We start from the raw sequence: 18,799 nt of genomic DNA, 5'->3' as shown, positions 1-18,799 counted from the left end.
TTCGGGGGAAAGGTAGTAAGCTTCATGCAATAGAAAATAACCACTAACTCTCACTAACACATACAAATTATGTCAAAAGATCCACTAGTTACTATTCTAGTTCCCTATTAATGTACACAGCTGTTAAGAACTGGACACTGTAGTTGCTTTTCTTCTTCAGAGCACTATAAATGTTCCTCCAGATTTAACCACTGAGGCTGCATTAAATTAGCAGTGTCATTTCCTATGTACTGTTTCAACTTATCTGCCTTCTATCAAATATATAAAAAAAAATAGTGGAAGATCACACTTTGGATGGGGAAGACACACAAAAAAAGGTTATATTTTCACATCCAAAGCACACACAGCAGCAGAATACTTCCCCCTCCCTCATAGCACATGAAGGAAAATCCAGTTTTATTCTTTAACTCTTACATCTCTCAGTCTCTTTGAAAAGTTCACACTAGATTTTATTTTCAAATTAAATAGAATCCATTTAAACATGGGATTTGTTTAAAGACCACAATACACATATAGTATTATGATGTCATCAAGGTGACAGTTTGTTCTCCATTTAGTACCCAGGCCAATTTATTTTATACTGAATTAAGCTGGCTGATATCTCTCAGATGACCTGTTGATCAGGTGAACACAGTTTCAAGTGAGCCAGAACTGGCCAAGAATTTGCACCAAATATTTCAATGAGATTGAAGCGAACATGTTTTTGAAAAAGACAAATTATTGCTAAGGGGTTTCCAACTGAAGTTTTGAAACTTGCTTTGAAGCTTGTTGAAGTTTAAAGTAAAATGAGGATTAAAATGAAACTCTATACAGAACATAAAATTGTTTGGTTTTGGCCACACAAAATGCTTAAACAATCTTTTGGATCAAATGAATGGGTTGGTTTTTTTTACTTCACCATTAGTTTTGGTGCATCAAAACATTTTAATGCAGAAAATAATAAGTAGAAAACTAAACCAAAATCCTTAGTACATGTCATTCTTTTTTACATTGAGCAATTTTTGCTAGCATCTAGAGAATGAAGAAGTATCTTCGGAAAAACACACAGGAAACACCTTAGAAAATTAATCATTCTAATATTAGGGTAATGCAAAAACAAGCCGGTGCCTTCAATCCCTGTGAACGGATGTGAGAACAAACCAGTACAGCTACAGGTGTTCTTTATCTATCTACATATAAGCAATTCTAGTAAAGGAGGCACTTCTAATTTGATTCAAGCCTGGAAATACTTCTCATACACACAGAAGTCAGTCTCAAACACTGAGCCAGAATCTTAAAGGAGAAAATCTAACTAGCAGAGATACGAAACACCATTATTTGGCCACTCAACCTGTATTTTATTTGTGTGCATAAGGTATGGAAAAATGAAGAGTCACTTGTAACAGATACTGGTCATTTATAATAGAAGTACATTCAACTGAAAAGCATTTTGTGAAATGACAGAAAAGAAAGGTTACAACACAAACATAAAAATTTTTCTTATTTTGGGCACATGTTCTTTATTTAAACTGTTACATAGGAATAGCTTTATAGAATAAGATTTCTGAGTAGAATTTTTTCTCTTTCCTCCTATGCCTGTTCCAAGCTTTTATGTTCATACATACTTCAGTTCCTACATGTTTCACAGGATGAAGAATTATTTATGTACAAAATTATACTCTGAAAGGCACCTCAATCAACATGACACCTTTATATTTATTTGTAGGACATCACCTGCACAGATTGAAGTGAGAGTGGGGAGTACACAGTGAACACAAGTCGTCAATAATAATAATTATAAAAGATGAAAAATAAAGTCTGGCATATGAAAGTTTCTTCATTACTCCTTAGTATATTTATAATCAACCAATTTCCCCTCATATTTTCCAGCTCTGTAAAATAAGACCTATATATCTTCCCAGAGTTTGTTTGTAAGCTATACAATTCCAAGTAGCCATGCTTAAAGGCATTTTATAAACTATTTTATAACATGGCATGATAATTTCCCATGGGGATAGTCACTGGACACATAAATTGTTCCTTTGCCAGGACAATACTTCCAGTTCTTGATAATGATGTTTTTGACTAGCTTCCAGGAAAAGCTGTCACTTCGTTACATCCATGTTCAGTTCCTTTGTCCTTGTATCCAAGTCACATGGTTCACAGATGAAAACCTCAAGTGTTCTGCACAAAAAACTCAAGAGATGTCATCTCCCCTGCAGTTAATGTTACACCATGCATACATACACTTACATACAGCTTAGTTTACCAATCAGCTTTACCCATAGGAAAGTAACTTTATCCCTTTTGCAGCTAAGTGGTCTGTTTGGCTGGGGACATTCCTGTTTCTGGGAGCTGCCTGTGGATTCCATGATGATGAGGCCCAATGGAAGCAAAGAGCTTTGCACCAGCAACACTGATGGCCAAGCTCAGAAGCAGTGACTTTCAGCAGCAGCAGCAGGCAGCTCTTTGTACACAGGAACACTTCTCTGTCTCAGTATCTCACAGGTTCCATTTCAGCAGATCTGAAATTTTTATGGTGATTTTCTCTCTTCGTCCTCCTCTCTTAATGTTTTTGGAAGAAGGAAATGGATAAAAAGAAAACCCAGAGGAACAACTTACACCAGGATATCACTTCTCTTGCTGCACCATACCACTAGTGTTATCATGGCACATGTCAACATGACGGGGATCAAGATCAGAGTTATGAGAATTTCATCTGGTGGATCTTCCCAGTGAACCTTTTCTGAAGTACAGTTTGAAAAGAATTGTTTATGAATTCCAGTGATAAAGCCCTCTGCGAGGGGGTTTGGCCAAAAGCAACTCGCGTTGTTGGCTTCACGTTCAGTGCACTGGGTAAAGTTGTCATAATACCTAGGAGAAGAAGAAAATTAAGGGAAGTTTAAATAGAACGCATATGCATATCACACTTAGACAAAGCTACACAGGGTTCCATATAAAGTCTATAGAAGTGGGTCTATCATGTAGATACTCTGCTGAAGGACCTTTAATGGAAGCTGTGGGTACCAAATACAATGCAGTGAGCCAGAAGAATTGACTCACATGTACTCATATAACAGAGATTTCATGTGAAATCCTGAGATCCCAGATAGACAGTGGTCAAAACCCTGTCTTTTGGGTGCTGTTACTATAGCCAGGATCTCCTGATGCCACTTAAGTAGAATTAGAAACCCCTCAATAGAGATATCTACAGTATCTTTAAAAAACATACACACAAATGTACCAGAAACAGGACATTTTGATCAAAATATGGATAATCTATGCCTCATCTGCTATTGGACATGATGTTGTGGCAAAAATGATTATGTGATGCTGGAACAGAACCAAAACATGTATTACTGTGTAGAAATTTCGGTTCTGTTGTACCCTTAGGCAGTAAGAAGATAATAGGACAATAAACACACAGAAAGTTAGCTTTTGACAACCTTTATCTTTCTCCCAACTCCAACAAGTGCCCAGCAGGAAAAAAAAATAATTCCTAATTACACATTTTTGCAATGCTCATGAAAGATTGGGAACACCTTATAATACCTAACACTTGATTTCAACACAGCATGTGCTAAAATTTACCTGTCCAGGGATAACTTGTATTTATGAAAACTGGCTACCCCTCATGAAAAAAAAGGAAACAATAAGCCTAAATAAGTAATTGGATGGGTTTTGTAGTGTTATCATAAGCAAAAGAAATTCAGGAAGTGAATGGAGTATGGGGGAGGAGATTGGAAATTAGGAAGAAAAGGGTGTCTGGTCAGTACATGAATAGGGTAAGAAATACGGAAGATGAATTATTGTCTGTTGCATTTAAAAATATTTCTTTCAGTCTTGCATGACTCAATGAACTCACTTCAAAGGGAAATTAAAAATAGAAGGGAGAGAGCAAGAGACCACATGACACCTCAAGGGATAGCATTCTGCACTATTATCTGAAGGCCCCACCCTCCCTTTCAGTATGTATAAATATGGTAACTCCTGATGAATGACTTGTTCTGGCAGTAAGTACCACAGGGCACTAATGCTGACTCAATCCTTTGCTGTGAAGTAGTGGGGGTGAGACATTCAGTGTTTGGGTCAAGACTGAAGTCCACTGTCTATTGTGGGTCTTTTAGGGGAAATGTCTGTCTGCCCATGCTACAAGCACATACATTGAGAATACAGGCTGCACAGCATCTACGTTCTCAGGGCTGTGTCCACAGAAGAAGTAGCAGCCTCACAGAAAAGTCCTTCTGCAACCTACTCATAGTTCTCATTCTCAGGGAGTTTGAGCTGATGCTGCTTTATTCATAAGCAAATACACTGGATGATCTGACAAGTCCATTCCCAGATGCTCTGGCATGCAGATGCATATATGCACAATGTATGTATATTTTAAGCAAAGTAACTAGAAAGGAAGCCTTTATGACAATGTCAGCAGCTGCAGGGAAACAACAGGAAATAAGCTAAAAATAAAATACAAATATTAGCTGTTTCTTATTTTAATAGTCATTCTTCCATGCGACCCGGTAGCATCCATTCTTTATAACCTTGGACTAAATTAGAAACTGAAGATGTCTTGCTCAATATGGGAGAGACAGTCCCAGAGGACTGAAGAAAAATACATCTAAAGGCGTGCCTACAAGGTTCAACAGACTACAATGCAGAGGCGGCAGAGCTAGCGTGCAGTTGCCCAGACAGGTCAGTCTAGCACAGACACCAGGCAGGGCTCCAGAGAGCATCGGGCTCTGCTCCAGCCCTGCTCTGGGCCATGCTCTGGTGAGCAAGTTTGTCCCCTCAATGGCTGCTTCAGCTCCCTGCTGTCACAGCCACCTCAATTCGCCCATCTATTCATGCCAAATAACAAAACAATAAATCCTGGTGACCTGAGCAGACTTCATATGAAAGTATCCTAAACTGAGAGATTTAACGATATAAAACCTTTTTCTTCTTTTTTTTCTTTTCCCTGGGTGTAAAATCCTATAGAAAGTTCACTGTTCCTCCAAGAATTCTGTAGATTTTTTTTTCATAAATGTTAGATGGTGCAAACAAAAACATTTCCCACTGGTTTTGCATTTCAAGTACAACATAGCTAGAAAAATCTGGTTAAACATTGCCAAAAGGCCAGATAAAAATAATTAGGGATATATATTGTATTTGAGAAACTGAATGCCTAAAAGCCAAAACAGAACAAAAATGTTATCTTAACAGTTTGAATTCCTTACGAATTTCCCTTAATACCCACTCTCTCAAAAAACCAAAAAAGCTACCTGCACTGTAACTGTTTTTTCACACAATTGTGAGGATGTAGATAAGAAAAAAATCTCAACTACTTGAGAATTACATGTCTGCAGTAAAGCTCAATTCACTTAAATATTTATATAATTTCATAAAATAGAGTTTATGCACTGCAACACAAAATTAAAAAAATAATCCTCCGCATGGTACTGTGTAACAGCTACCTCAGACAGGAGCAACTGAATCCTCATTACTATGACATGAGTGTTTTGTAGTTGATCAATTGGTTTGCATGTTGTTGGGCTTTTTTTAAGAGGTAGGGTTTAATAGATATTTCATTCCAATTTGATTCTCCTATGCTTAATTATCTTATGCCTTACACAATTCTCTTTATTCAAATGGTAAAGGCTAGATTAGGAAACCCTTCCATTCTGTATAATAATAAAATGACTATCGCAAAGATGCCCTGGCCTCTGACTGAAAATACTTCAACACAAATGCATAAAAAATACACACTTTGTGGAAGAACGAGAAATTACATTTTCTACTTATTCCCAGAACAAGTAATTGGAGACCTGTATAATAGTACAAGCTCCTTCACCTCTTGGATTATAAGGAGGTGCGGGAAGATGATTATTCTCTGTGCTGAGTCACATTTTTGTCTCTTTCAGGATAATACAAGGACCTAATTAGTTAGTTAGTACTCAGAAAAGGTATATTCACTGGGAACCAGGTCACAAGCTTTGGGATCAGTGGGCTGAAAAATTAATTTATCTGTGAGTTTCAACTCAGTTCAGTAGGCCAGTACCAAAAAACAAAAACTAAGCATAGCCCGAGCACCAAAATTCATATAAAGATATGCTTTCCCCTGATATTCTCAGGAGAATCATCATAAGTTTTATTGAGGAACTAACTACTTGGTCATACTGCGTATTATTGAAAATACTTACTTACAGACAACATGAAAAATACTTAATTACTCTTTGGAGCAATCTCTGAGCTGTAACACATTTGTCATGAAAGACAACTTTCAATAATCTAGAACAATACTTCATTTTCAGAGCACAAACACTTTTTCTTCTGTACTTTATGTTCCCACTAAAACAGATAATAACAATTATGTGGTTAGTTTTTGTAAAAACTGTGGAAAATTTTATTTTGTGAGTTATTTTACCCATGAGAAAACATTTACCTATAACCAACAACCTGGACAATAGGCAGTTATCAGGAATGCTAGTGCACACATTTGCCTCAATGGGACAGTGTTTCATGGAGTGGGACAGTGTTTCATGGAGTGCACACTCAAACTATTTAAATAGGTGCCTGGATGTATTACATCTCACCCATCTCCAGGTACCCAGTTGCCTACCACTCAGGGCACTACTCAGTCTAAGTGGGGGCTTAAATCTCATCCATAGTTTCCCACATCCCCAGGGAGGAACGTGGTAAATTCTTGCTCTTTCTTCAACATCCCTAAACAAAAAAACTGCAGAGATGATTGGTTTGCAAACACACAAAAAATACAACTCTTTCCTCCAAATTTTCATGAGACCAAGAAAAAAAATAGATTGTTTAAGACTTTCAACAAATGAACACTTTCCAAAGAAAAATTGTTCTTTCAAAAAATCTCCAACAATTCTCAAAAAGCAGAGTACCATATATCATGTTACTGAAGACAAATTTTTGAAGGCGTTCACAGGCTGCAGCCAGCAGACCCACCGGCAGTTCCAGGAAGAGAATTCTGCCACCTCTCCAGCACTCATGGATAGACCACCCCAGAGACACTATGCACACATGCAATCACGGATTTTTTTGCCGTTGCTTTATGAGCTGGATCAGAAATTAAAAACCAAAACAATCAACACACTTTCACTATCCCATTTTATGTAAATCAGCCTCATCATTAATGATATAATACATACATTATGAGTTAATTTTTGTTATTTTGAGTCCACTAAGTATTCAGAAAATATGGGGAAAATTCTCTCCAGCATAAATGAGTTTTGATGTAAATCAGGTAATAGATACTCCAGGGACACTCACTCCTTCTGCTACTCTGCAGTCCTGGACAGGAATCTAGAGGCACTGTTCCAGGGTAGTACAAGTTATGTGGTATATTTTAATAACGATGTTTTAAAACTCTTTTATTTTTTTCCCCCAGATGGTTCAACCAAGAAATTTCTTTATACACAGTCATACATTAATCAGAGTTCAAAGTGAATGATCATCCTTGTAACCTCCACCCAGTCTGAAATGAGAAATGCTGAAATAATAATAATTATAAATATCATATGATGAGAAAGGCTCTTCTTACAGCATTTCCAGATGAAGTGGAGGCAGGAAGTACCAAACAACCTCACCAAAAAAAAGCCTATTCTTGTGGGATAATGCCACCAGATTTTATAGAATTTAAGGGTGTAACAGTCTGGATGAACTTCAAATAAGGATACAAACCTTAAGATCTCCTGGCGTTTCAACATCATATTAAAGAAAAGCTTTAGTTTTATAATCAGCTATGAGCCTACACATATGGTGGAATATTTCTGAGTTTTTTCCATTCAACATCTCTCCCAAACAGATTTTTGGCTGTATCTCACCATTCCTTTAATCACATATCTTCTGCCAAGAGGAGTATCCTCACAGACACACATCTACCTCCCTAATCAGATCAGATCTGCTGTTGTGCATTTCCAATATAGAATACAGCCAGAAGAAAATAATCCACTACAAAACATAAGGAAGGAAATGAATGTGGGGGTAAAAAAGAAAAAGGTAAAAAAACCCTTGCTGGTTTAATGACAACATCATAAAGTGCACTTTACTCTCATGCCACCAAATAATGGGCATTGTGACAGGTTTACTTGCTTAGATTGAAAAGAATAAATACATTCTTGTGTCCTTTGAAATAATTACAGATCTCCACCCTTGGCTTCACACTAACAGCTGTCTGGAAAATGAAAAATGATTGAATAAACCTAACTGAAAACCCTAAAATACATAACTATTACTAAATTGTTGCTAATTGCCTAAAGATGCAGCAAGAAAATGTAAATATAAAGAGCAACTGTAGATTTAAGCAGTAGTTTATATACCTAATATCCATCTACAACAACAGAGCAACAGAAAGTACTACATTAAGCAAATATAGAACAATGTTGGAAATGTAGCCTGACACCAGGTACTATGTTATGAAGAACAAAATTTAGTAGCACTGGAATTTTACCAAGCCAGAAGCTTCTACTAGCAAATGGGTTTTGCCTGCCACCACTCCTGAGTTATATTTTAATGATTACTTGTAAACTCAGCCCATCTTTGGTGAACCAGTTCAGAGGGGAAGTACTCTCTGAAGCCATCACTACACCACGTCTATAGAAGCCAGTCCCATAACTTCCTTGAATTATACAAAAATCAAAAGGCAAATCCTAATCCCACAACATTTAAGCGTAAGTATCCAACTTCTTATATGCACAGCACCTCTGAAGTAGCCATCACCATCAGTGATGATGTGTGGAAGAAAGATGTACTTAATATACTGAAGAGTCTGTACTGAGTCTCAGTGTCAGCCACTCAGCCACCTCACGAATACCCACCTCTCCAACTGAGACAGAAACAGAGCTACAGGGAATGCGCTGCAGGAAAATGCAGGATGCGAGAGCAGCATGTGGCACTGGCATCCTGCAATCTGAATGCTGAAATGCTCTGTAAATGTCTGGCTTGCAAAAGTTCATTCATGTACTGTATCTTCCAGATAAGAGTTTGGTTTGCTCCTCAGAGATGATTACAACATTGCAGTGTCACTCTGCTCTGTGCAGTGATCTGGCTCAAGAGCTGCGGCTTTAATATAGTTTGTCTAAACTGTTATTTACTATGCTATTGCACAAACAATGAATTATGTGACAATACATTACTTAATCATGAACTCATGAGGGACAAAGACTAAAATGAAGAAGGCTGAACTTCTCCAAAAAAATCCTTTCTGAGATAGCTTTCAGATTAGCAATGAAGAAATACATGCTATTTTAGTAGTAAACATGAATTCTCCTGGAAGTTGCCAAGCTGAGGCAAACCCCTTCACCAGTTTGACACAACTGATATTAAACTATGTTAATTGACACACACATTGGACACTTTGCATTTCTGGCTTAAAGTTATACATTTCTTTATCGTAAGAATAGGGTCATCTGTGACTTACTGTTTTTAAATCATCACTGCTCAGTTTCTAAAGTTTACTTGAATTACAACTGATGATAGAGCAGCTGATAAGAGATCACAGTTACAACTGCAGCTCATTTCTGCAATAAGCTCCTGAGACAGCAAAGTTGCTTGTTAGCAAGTTCCTTAGTAAACAGATGTCCCCAGGTTTGCAGCAGCAACCCTGCTATCTCAATTCAGAATGAGCTTAACATATAACAGTACAAACAGAACTGGGGATTTGGTACTATTTTAGGAAGTCTGATGCCTGCTCTCTGCCCTAGTCCAACACCAACAGCTATTGTAGTAACACTGACATTTGATGGAAAACAGAGAGAATGGCAAGGGGGAAAGAAGGGCCATTTGTTATTCACTGAAAGCTGAAAGAAAGCAGAGTAATTTTTAAAACAGACTTTAGTGCTGTGAGCTAAAAAAGACACCTCCAATTCCCAAACCTTGAGAAGAAAGCTTAACCACAAAATGGTATTTGGAAAGAGAATGAGGCTGTATGTAGAGGAGAAAGAGGATTAATGAAAAATGTACCTTTTTACTATAATGTACCTTTCATTTTAGAAAACTATGATATTACAGCTAATGAAAGATAACAGCAATTCCGGTGTATTTTCTCAATTTTCTCCTTTCTTCTGTCTTCTGTGAAGGGTTGTTTGAAACATATTTGTTTGTTTAATATATATTTTATGAGCGGAGCTTAAGTGTGTAGTGTTGGGTCTGGAGGGACATGAGCCCTTATGAGATCTACAGCAGTTACTGAGAGACAGATTTTTAAAACTAGTGAAATCCCTAAAGACAGTCACTAAAAGCCCTTGAAATCATGTGTGTTATTTGTAATTTCAGCTACAATCATTCCAAAAGTATTTGAGAATTCAGGTCATATAACCAAAAAGCAAGGGTGGTTTAACTTGGCAGAGATGACAAGGTTTCTACAGTCTGCTGTATTCCTCCTCCTCCAGCACCACAATACCCACTCTTCATGAATCAGTTTCTGAACCATCATGCTGTAAATCAGGATGCTAGAGCAACACAAGGAACCGTGGTGGTTTGTCATGCAAATGCTCATGAAGGAGATGTGTTGCCAACCCAACCTGCATGTGCTCATGAGTTAGATATCTCTGTCCTTTATTTGTCCCTCTGTAAAATGAGGCTAAACTAGATTGTCCAGCCTCAGAAAAATACTGTGTAATAAAAGAGAATACAGTCTCTGATGGCTACCTTAATAGGGACCATGTGTCATATACAAATAGTTGGCACCCAGTTTAGATGTCCAATACTTCCTAAGTATATAACAACAATTCCTGTATTATTTGATTGACTGCCTTGTAAGTGTTAAAATGAAGCCCACAGTAGCTGTATCTGTTTCTCATTCTCAATCCTGTTTGCTGTGCTGCTCAAACTGTAGGTAGGAGGTTAAACAAAGCAAAGAAAGCCTTCCCTTTACAATTTCTGCTATAAAAGAGCCAGACAAATTTGGCATATTTTCTGTTATCACTTCACAACATCTGTACTCCAAAACTCACACATGTAAGTACCCCTGCAGTGACAATGAGAGACCAGATACCACTGAAAAATCAATACACAAATAAAACCAGTATCGATAACTGCATAGTTTTGGTTTCAAAGTCAGAGAGCAGTTATGAAACACTAGCTAAAATACAACAACTAATTTCTAAATAAGGGATGGTAACACAAAAAAAAGCATGTAAGACTGCTATTTCAGACACTGGCTTCTACATGCAAACATTTTAGTGGTTTCTATTTTTTACTAATGGATAAAGGTTAAAAAAAAATATTGCTAATAATGCCTATGTGCCATCTAATACCTTTCATTCATTAATTTGCAATTGAAGCAAATGTCCTTACTGTTTTCTAGATGAGAAAACTCAACCATAATACAGAATCACAGTTTGCCCACAGCAGAGTTCATGGCTGAACTGGGAACAGAGCATGGGTCTCCTGGGCTCAGGACCAGGTTCTAGATACAACCCACACTGCTTACGAGGACTCTAATTCTTATTCTGCAACTAAAGTACTAAAACCAACCCGCTCCTTGTGAAATCTCCACTGCTTGAGCTATGCACACACAGAACATGACTAAATATGACTTAATTCATTAGGAAACCAGGCCAGAAAGTGGCCTGTTTTTTCAGAGAAAGTGGAGCTCCAGAAAAGCTCAGTCTTCGGGGATTACTTGGACAACAGAGCACCAGGTCTGCCAGAACCTGACAGAGGGGAACGGAAGGATGACCTGAACTTCTTTCTGCTCTTTCCCCTGCACCTGACATACACAGGAAAGGAAAATGCTGTCCACTCTGAGCTCAGGGATCGGAAACAAAGCACAAAGTTACACCTGAGCAATTATCTCAGAATATACATAAAACTGCAACAGTCTGAAGGAGATCCATGAGTGACTGACACCTGAGCTGCTCATTTGCAACTAAGGAATATATGAACTACCATCTTTAAATCAATGTATAAAAGACACCCTGTACCTCAGTCCTGAGCACATGCAAGAGGCTCTGCTCCTAGAGAGTTCATGCAAGCTTTGATATAAAACCCACTTTCATCTATGTTACTGAAAACTGCAGCGCAGTTCCCAGATTAAGGGGAACTCAGTTACAAACTACTTCTGCATAGTTACCCACCTCCTCTCTCCCTTTTATTTCCACAAAAAGCCAACCTCAGCCCACAGGCCAGATGAGACGCCTGACATGGTTCAGCAGAGCCCTAATAATGGGCTATCAGAAGAGAAACCTTCTGGAGCATTGGACAGCAAGTGAACCACACCACAACACCAGAAATCAGACACAAATGAAGGTGGGACTCATTACATCTTGATTTCATTTCACTTCATTCCCCTGCAAAGGCATCAAGTTTGTATTTTTCACCCAAAGATCAAACCCCTGTCTACCTTCAACAAATGGCTTGTCAATTTTAAGTTCTGTGCAGATCCTGCAAAATTCACTAAAAGAAATTTATGTTACATAGACTTGCATATCCTGACAACTTGAAATCATACTTTTGAGTCATGCTGCAAATAAGTGCATAAAGGTGCAAAGGTAAAACAGATTTAAGAATTCACAATACTTTTGTGACTACTTTAAACTTTATTTTCACACCTACTGTTTCTCCCTTCCACAGTTTCTCATTAAAACAATGACCTCGTCAAAGATCTTTGATGTCTGGTAAAATGCATATTTCATAGCAGAAAATAATAAGTCAGGAAATAAATAGTTCCATTTAACAACAGACCAGACATTTGAGTTCAGCTCAGCCACACAAGAAATCTCAGTGTTCCTTATATACATGGAACCAGAAATGTTCCTACGAGACCAATAGCATTTATGTGCCCTAAAGAAGGTGATCTTTCAGAATAAACTCTGGGCAGATTCCAGTCTTAAATACAGAAAAATATGTTGACACCTCATAATAGTTTACTCCCTAGTACAAGGCAAATTTTTGCTCCTGGCAATACCTGTGCACCAGGATTGCTGTCATCTATGGAATCTTGTCACCTTCAACTCATCTGTGACTATTCACCACCTCTCCAGGTACTGCAAAAAGGGAACATGGTCCTTCACAAATGAAAGGCAGGTTTTGTACCTGCTCATGGGTAGCTAGGTTCTGTATTTTCAAAACATATCAGACTACTCACAAGATGGGTTTTGCAGGCCTGTTTGTCCTAAGATTATATGAAGTACAGCTGTGGTGGGTGTTACCAACTGATACTGTCTTCTACTCTCTCCAAGTGTTACTGGCTTTTTTCTTTCACCCACAATGCAGAAGCAAGCTTTGCTTTTGGAAAGACATACTGTGCTGCTAGCTTTAAAATAAGCAAAATGATGCATGGGAGCAGCTTAAAAGACAGAAACCTGCATGAGCAGCAGCAGAGTTTGCAGTTTGTCTGGAGCCCTGGTCAGAGTCAACTCTCTTGAATAACTAAGTCTCAAGAGCAAAACAAATGCATACAAAACCACAAAGACACCTTCCCTAACATTGTAGTTCCCAGCAAAACTCCTGCTGATTTGCAAAAAAAAGATGTGTTCCTTTCCATCAAACTCTGCAGCAATGAACTAGCCCCTAATCCTTTAAGAATTAATCCCACTATTAAACTAAACTATTATTAATCTATTTCAAAATGTAGATGAAAATCTAGATGAGCATGGACATTAACTGCTTTACTGGCAAACCAATGTGGGAGTAGTCACCGCTAAATTGCAGCAATGTTCTGCTAAACTTAGGTCTAATGAAACGTAGTGTTCCCATAGGAACAGAGTTCCTCCTCCAGCCAAATCACTGAACACACTGAAAAATCCTAACCCTCAAATTCAGCAACAGGAAAAACAAAATTACAGCTAAACCACAGACCTATAATGGAATTCCTCAACATTAATGTTTTATTGCTCTTTAAATAATCACTTCCAGACCTCGATAAAGGAGGTGATGTTCTAGTGGGAACGGCAGTAAAAAAATCCTCCTTGTAAACAGCCTACATAATGTTGTCAAAAAAACCCTACCTTCAATACCATAAAGTGGCAAGGGACTGAACTGTATTAATCCAGCCAAGCAGCAAGATAATAATTTCTCACTAATCATTCCCTGGAAAGAACTTAGGTAACTCTAACACAGCAACTTTCCCTGTAATTATAATTATACAATATTAGTCCATAACCTTTATTCCTATGGTAAATGGGTCCCAAATAAAAAGATGCTTTTTTCAATCTGTAGATCAGTAAACCACTAAACCAACACAGTGCACAGTGGTATACAATTATACCACTGTAACTTTCAGGAAGCCACCCTGAATATGAGAAACAGTTTAGACTTACCTACATGCACCTGAGAACAAGCTCAGGTATCTCATTTTTGCAAGACAGCTTTGCTCAGCCCCATTCTCCTGGACTGGACTGGCATCATTCCCAATCTACCTGGTTTTAAAGGAAGGCAGTTGAGCTGACATTACACTGCAGCTGGTGCAGGAGCTTTTGTGTGGACATGTCCACCGCAAGACTACTGCAACTCAAAGCACATGTCCCTACTCAACTCCAAAACCAATAATTTATATGAATGCAAACTTGTTTGCTCTCATTTGAAGAATGAGGATCTCATTTGCAGAATGGTAGCCAATAGCGAACATCACACCTTATTAGTAAACATATTTTTATGCTTTTGCAAAGTGAGTAGCGTTTCCGCACTACTTGGAAACAAAGAATAGCAAGACCCACATCATCTAGACAAATGGTAAGTGCCCTTGCTGATCAAGTCCTATCCCATTTATATTCAAAGCAGTATCACTGGAGGTCTAAGGAATGCCATAGCAACATTTGTACAAGATTACTGAGCTTCGTTGTTCCAAGATTTCTATAGCCCCTCCAGCTTCTTTCAAGAAAAACAAAGCTGAATATAAATGAATCTAACAACCAAAGGAAAGGGGACTTGATGTCTTCAAGTAAGCAGAGTCGAAGATAACGGAACTAAAGGACCCTGAACAATGTCCATGAAGGCTAAAATTTGAGTTCTTCTGAGTTCAAAATAGTTGTTTTCCTTCCTGGAGTATTCTGATTACACGAAGCACTATCTGTGTGTAGAAAACCTCAGTTGGGTCAAGTTTACAAATTGGCTGTGACACTGCACCCTCAAATACCACCACTCCAATCATAAAACTCTTACATTTGTCATTTATTTCCTGCTCAGCATTGGTCTTTACCTCCCAGCTGAAATGCTGTAACAGATGGCTGTGTACTTCCGATGCACAAACAGGTATTTGCTTGCGAACGTCAGTAGAGAAAAAAAAATACAACTTAACAGACTGTTGAAAGCAAAAATTGTCAAAAGCACAAGACAGCTCAGTGGCTCAGAGAATTTATTTGCATTAAACATCCTAAGTGAGGACAGGTGAGGATTACCTTGATACAAGGACATTATACTGAACAATTCAACAATGTTCAGCAGTGATTGTTCTTTAAGGAAAACAAATAGACAAAAAACACACTTCCCCCAAAATTCAGCCTAATTAATTCACATTATTGTTTTGAAGCGGAATGAGTCTGAACACTAGATTTTGTAAAAGCACTAAGTACTTCCAAACCTGTGTGACATAACAAGGTTTTTGAGGAAAATAAATATTTCGTAAGGACAGCTCGCTCAAAAACAAAGAATGTTCTAGCTGTATTTTGCTGTCTCTAGAATTGGAAAATTTTATCAGTAGAAAATATCTTCAGTGCATGCAAGCAATAAATTTTCAGTTTAGCAGCAAGGACATTACATAGAATTGTTAATTTTATTTGAGGGATCACATGCTGCAATTTGTTAGACACATCTCTAATGAAAGGGAACAGCCAATACATAGAACAAGTGGCAGGGAACAGAATTGCTACAGAAGCCTCTTCTCTCAATTAACATTTAACAGTCTCCAACCACTGAATACTTTTCATGGGAGATTTCTGCTTGGCAAGACCTAAAAGAAAAGGTCTTCTGCCAGCAAACCAAACCTCCTTCAGAGAGCTGAAGGGACTGCTGCTGGAAAGCAGGTTTTTTGTTCACATCATCTATATGACCTTCTAGCTTGTATGGGGATAAAAGACTGCTTCCAGTGATGACTACTGTCCCCCTAAAAATTAAAAAAACAAACCAGATCTATGTCAGTTGTCATCTGTTTTCCTGTCTTATTTATCTTTTAATCTTCCATTTCTTGCCAACATACCTGCAATCCTTATTATTCTTCACATTCCTTGCCAAATTCAGCTTCAGCTATACCTTAGCTTTCCTGATCATATCCCTACATATCTGGGCAGCATCCCTATATTCTTCCCAGAATATACATCCCTGGTTCCACTGTACATTTCCTTCTCACACTTTCGTTTGTCCAGGAGGTCCTTAATCAGCCATGCTGGTCTCCTGCCTTTCTTGCCTGATTTCTTACATGTTGGAATCGAGAGCTCTTGCACTCTAAGAAAAATGTCCTTAAAGAGCTGCCAGCTCTGTTGTGCTCCTTTATCCCTGAGGGCAGTTTCCTAGGGCGTCCCATCCACTAATTCCTTAAACAACGGAGTTTGCTCCCCTAAAATTCAGGGTCCTGACTCTATACTTCATCTGGCCCATATCCGTCATGATTGTGAATTCCACCAGGGCATGATCGCTGCTGACCAGGATCCACCAGTCTTGACCTCTAACATGAACATTTTCCAGTCTGCTTCCAAAGGCCTTGTGAGCAGTGCTACAATCAGAGCAGCTACAGAGATGACACCAGGAGCAATACTTTTTGTTAAGCAAAAGGTGAGGGATGCAATTCTATCTTCAGAGAAAAGAGTAAATCAAGAGTTGCTTTAGAAAGGCACTCAAGCTACTGTCTGTTTCAGCAGCCTAAGTATTCACATCTCCTCAAAGGCTGAGTAGTTGCATCCACTTTAGGTTCTTTTTCTTCAAAAGCTGAATAGATTCTCAAGATAATGCTGTATTTCACATCCTCACATGCACACCTGCAATGCCAACATGCAAATAATATAAATACCAGAATCTTTACACAACGACATAGGTTTTGCTTACAAAAAGATGTTTTAATATAGCTGTTTATCTTGTCCTTTCTCGTTTGCTTTCCAAGACCCGTGAAATGCCAAGTGGCTACATCACTGTGTCTAGTTCTTTAATCCTGAGCTTTAACATCTGCACTTTGGATAAAGCTTCCAAACAACTCTGTCAAGAATTAAGGCCTGTATTTCCAGTGCTCATCAAACACCTTAGTGGACATAGGAGTATTGCTGTCTGGTGCCAGGTTGGCAACACTTTCTGTGTTAACACAGTGACTTCTAAAGCTGTGTTGGGGCCTGGCCCACATCTATCAAGCCTCTGTCCAGCAACCTCAAAGGGGCAAGAAGGCCTCCTGCTCCGAGGCCACACAAATGGGTACCGAGACTAAACCAGAGACCTAATCCTCAACTATAATAGTTGCTCCTGTAGTCATGAACAAACAGTGGAAGCAGAGGTCAACTCAGTTAGTAAGAGAAGAACCAGCTCCTTCTGAGAGGGGGAGAGAGGAGGAACCAGAAGAGGTAGCCTATTCTGCAGCAGGACAGGAGAGGAAAGAGCTACAAATCACAAAAAAAGGCAAAAACTATCCAGTCCATACCCATGACCAAGCTCCAAGACAGGCAAAAAGATTTCACCCACCAAGCAGGTGAGCAAATTTCTACCTGGTTGCTTCAATGCTGGGAACATAAGAGCAAACTATTTATAGCTCAGTGGGCCCATGTAACATTCGGACACGCAGGGAGAGATGCAACATACGTGTGGGCTTGAGATTGAGGGGTGGACCTAACCACTGAAGTCATTGCACAGGTTATTCATGAATGTGAAACATGCACCATAATTGAGCCATGCAAGTAAAGCCTCTCTGGTGTAAAGGACAGTGGCTGCAATATCAGTAAGGGAGGCATCGCAGACTGATAATATCATACTGCCACACACCCACCAAGGCAAACTTCATCTGCTTACCATGGCAGAAGTAACAAGCGGATGGTTGGAAACACACCCTGTAACCCAAACCACTGCCCAAAACCCCATCCTGGACCCTGAAAAGCAAGTTCTGTGGCAACATGGCACCCCAGAAACAACTGAGTCAAGACAATGGGACCTCATTAGCACCTGGGCCAAGGAACATGGTGGGCACAATCCCTATCACACACCAGCCACTGGAAAGACTGAAAGATATAACAGACTGTTAAAGGCCATACTGAAAGGCACATGTGCTGGGACATACAAGCAGTGGGATGCAAATTTAGCAGAAGCCAATTGGCTAATTAATACCAGAGGATCAGGTAACTGACCTGGCCCTGAACAAACAAAACCCCTGCATATTGTAGAAGGAGATAAGGTCCCTATAATGCATGTGGGGAACTGGCTGGGAAAGACAGCATGGTTTGCTTCTCCCTTGGGAAAAGGCAAACCTGTTTGTGGGATTGCTTTTGCTCAAGGACCCAGTACACTTGGTGAGTAATGCAGAAGGATGGGGAAAGCCAATGTGTACCTCAAGGAGATTTAACCTTGGAGGGAAATAACCATGATTTGTCTATTTTAGGAATCACTACAGCAGGAATTGCCTAAAGCAACAGAGAAAGAGCCTTGCAAAATCTGAACAAGCGCAGCTGTGACCTAACCTGAGCTGACTCTGGTTTCCAATAACTGAGCACAACATGCCTTTCCTGTTCAGAGCAACCACCGTAACAGAGAGAATCCAAGTCATGGACTAAATGAACTCAGTGGACATGTTATGGACATTTCACAGGGATGACCTGTAGACTAAGGGAAGATATCTGTGTATAAATCAAAGGATGGGAAGGGTGTATTGGATAGGGATGTATTGGATAGGGTAGTTTCCAAGCAGGATGTA

The 18,799-nt window shown here is 38.9% G+C and overlaps 1 protein-coding gene across 4 annotated transcripts in view; it reads right to left on the bottom strand.

Moving 5' to 3' along the window:
• Window positions 1-427: 427 nt before the first annotated feature.
• Window positions 428-18,799, bottom strand: part of RAMP3 (receptor activity modifying protein 3) — a 79,970-nt gene continuing 61,598 nt past the window's right edge. For all 4 annotated transcript variants that reach the window (XM_074830224.1, XM_074830232.1, XM_074830215.1 and 1 more), the window contains one exon: window positions 428-2,853. In XM_074830224.1, coding sequence (XP_074686325.1) covers window positions 2,598-2,853 — 256 coding nt within the window. In that variant the 3' untranslated portion in view covers window positions 428-2,597. The remainder of the gene's footprint in view (window positions 2,854-18,799) is intronic.

Source organism: Strix aluco, chromosome 1, assembly GCF_031877795.1.
Source record: "Strix aluco isolate bStrAlu1 chromosome 1, bStrAlu1.hap1, whole genome shotgun sequence".
Classification (NCBI taxonomy): Eukaryota; Metazoa; Chordata; class Aves; order Strigiformes; family Strigidae; genus Strix; species Strix aluco.
The sequence above is the reverse complement of the archived record's forward strand: the minus strand, read 5'-3'. Positions and strand labels throughout refer to the sequence as shown.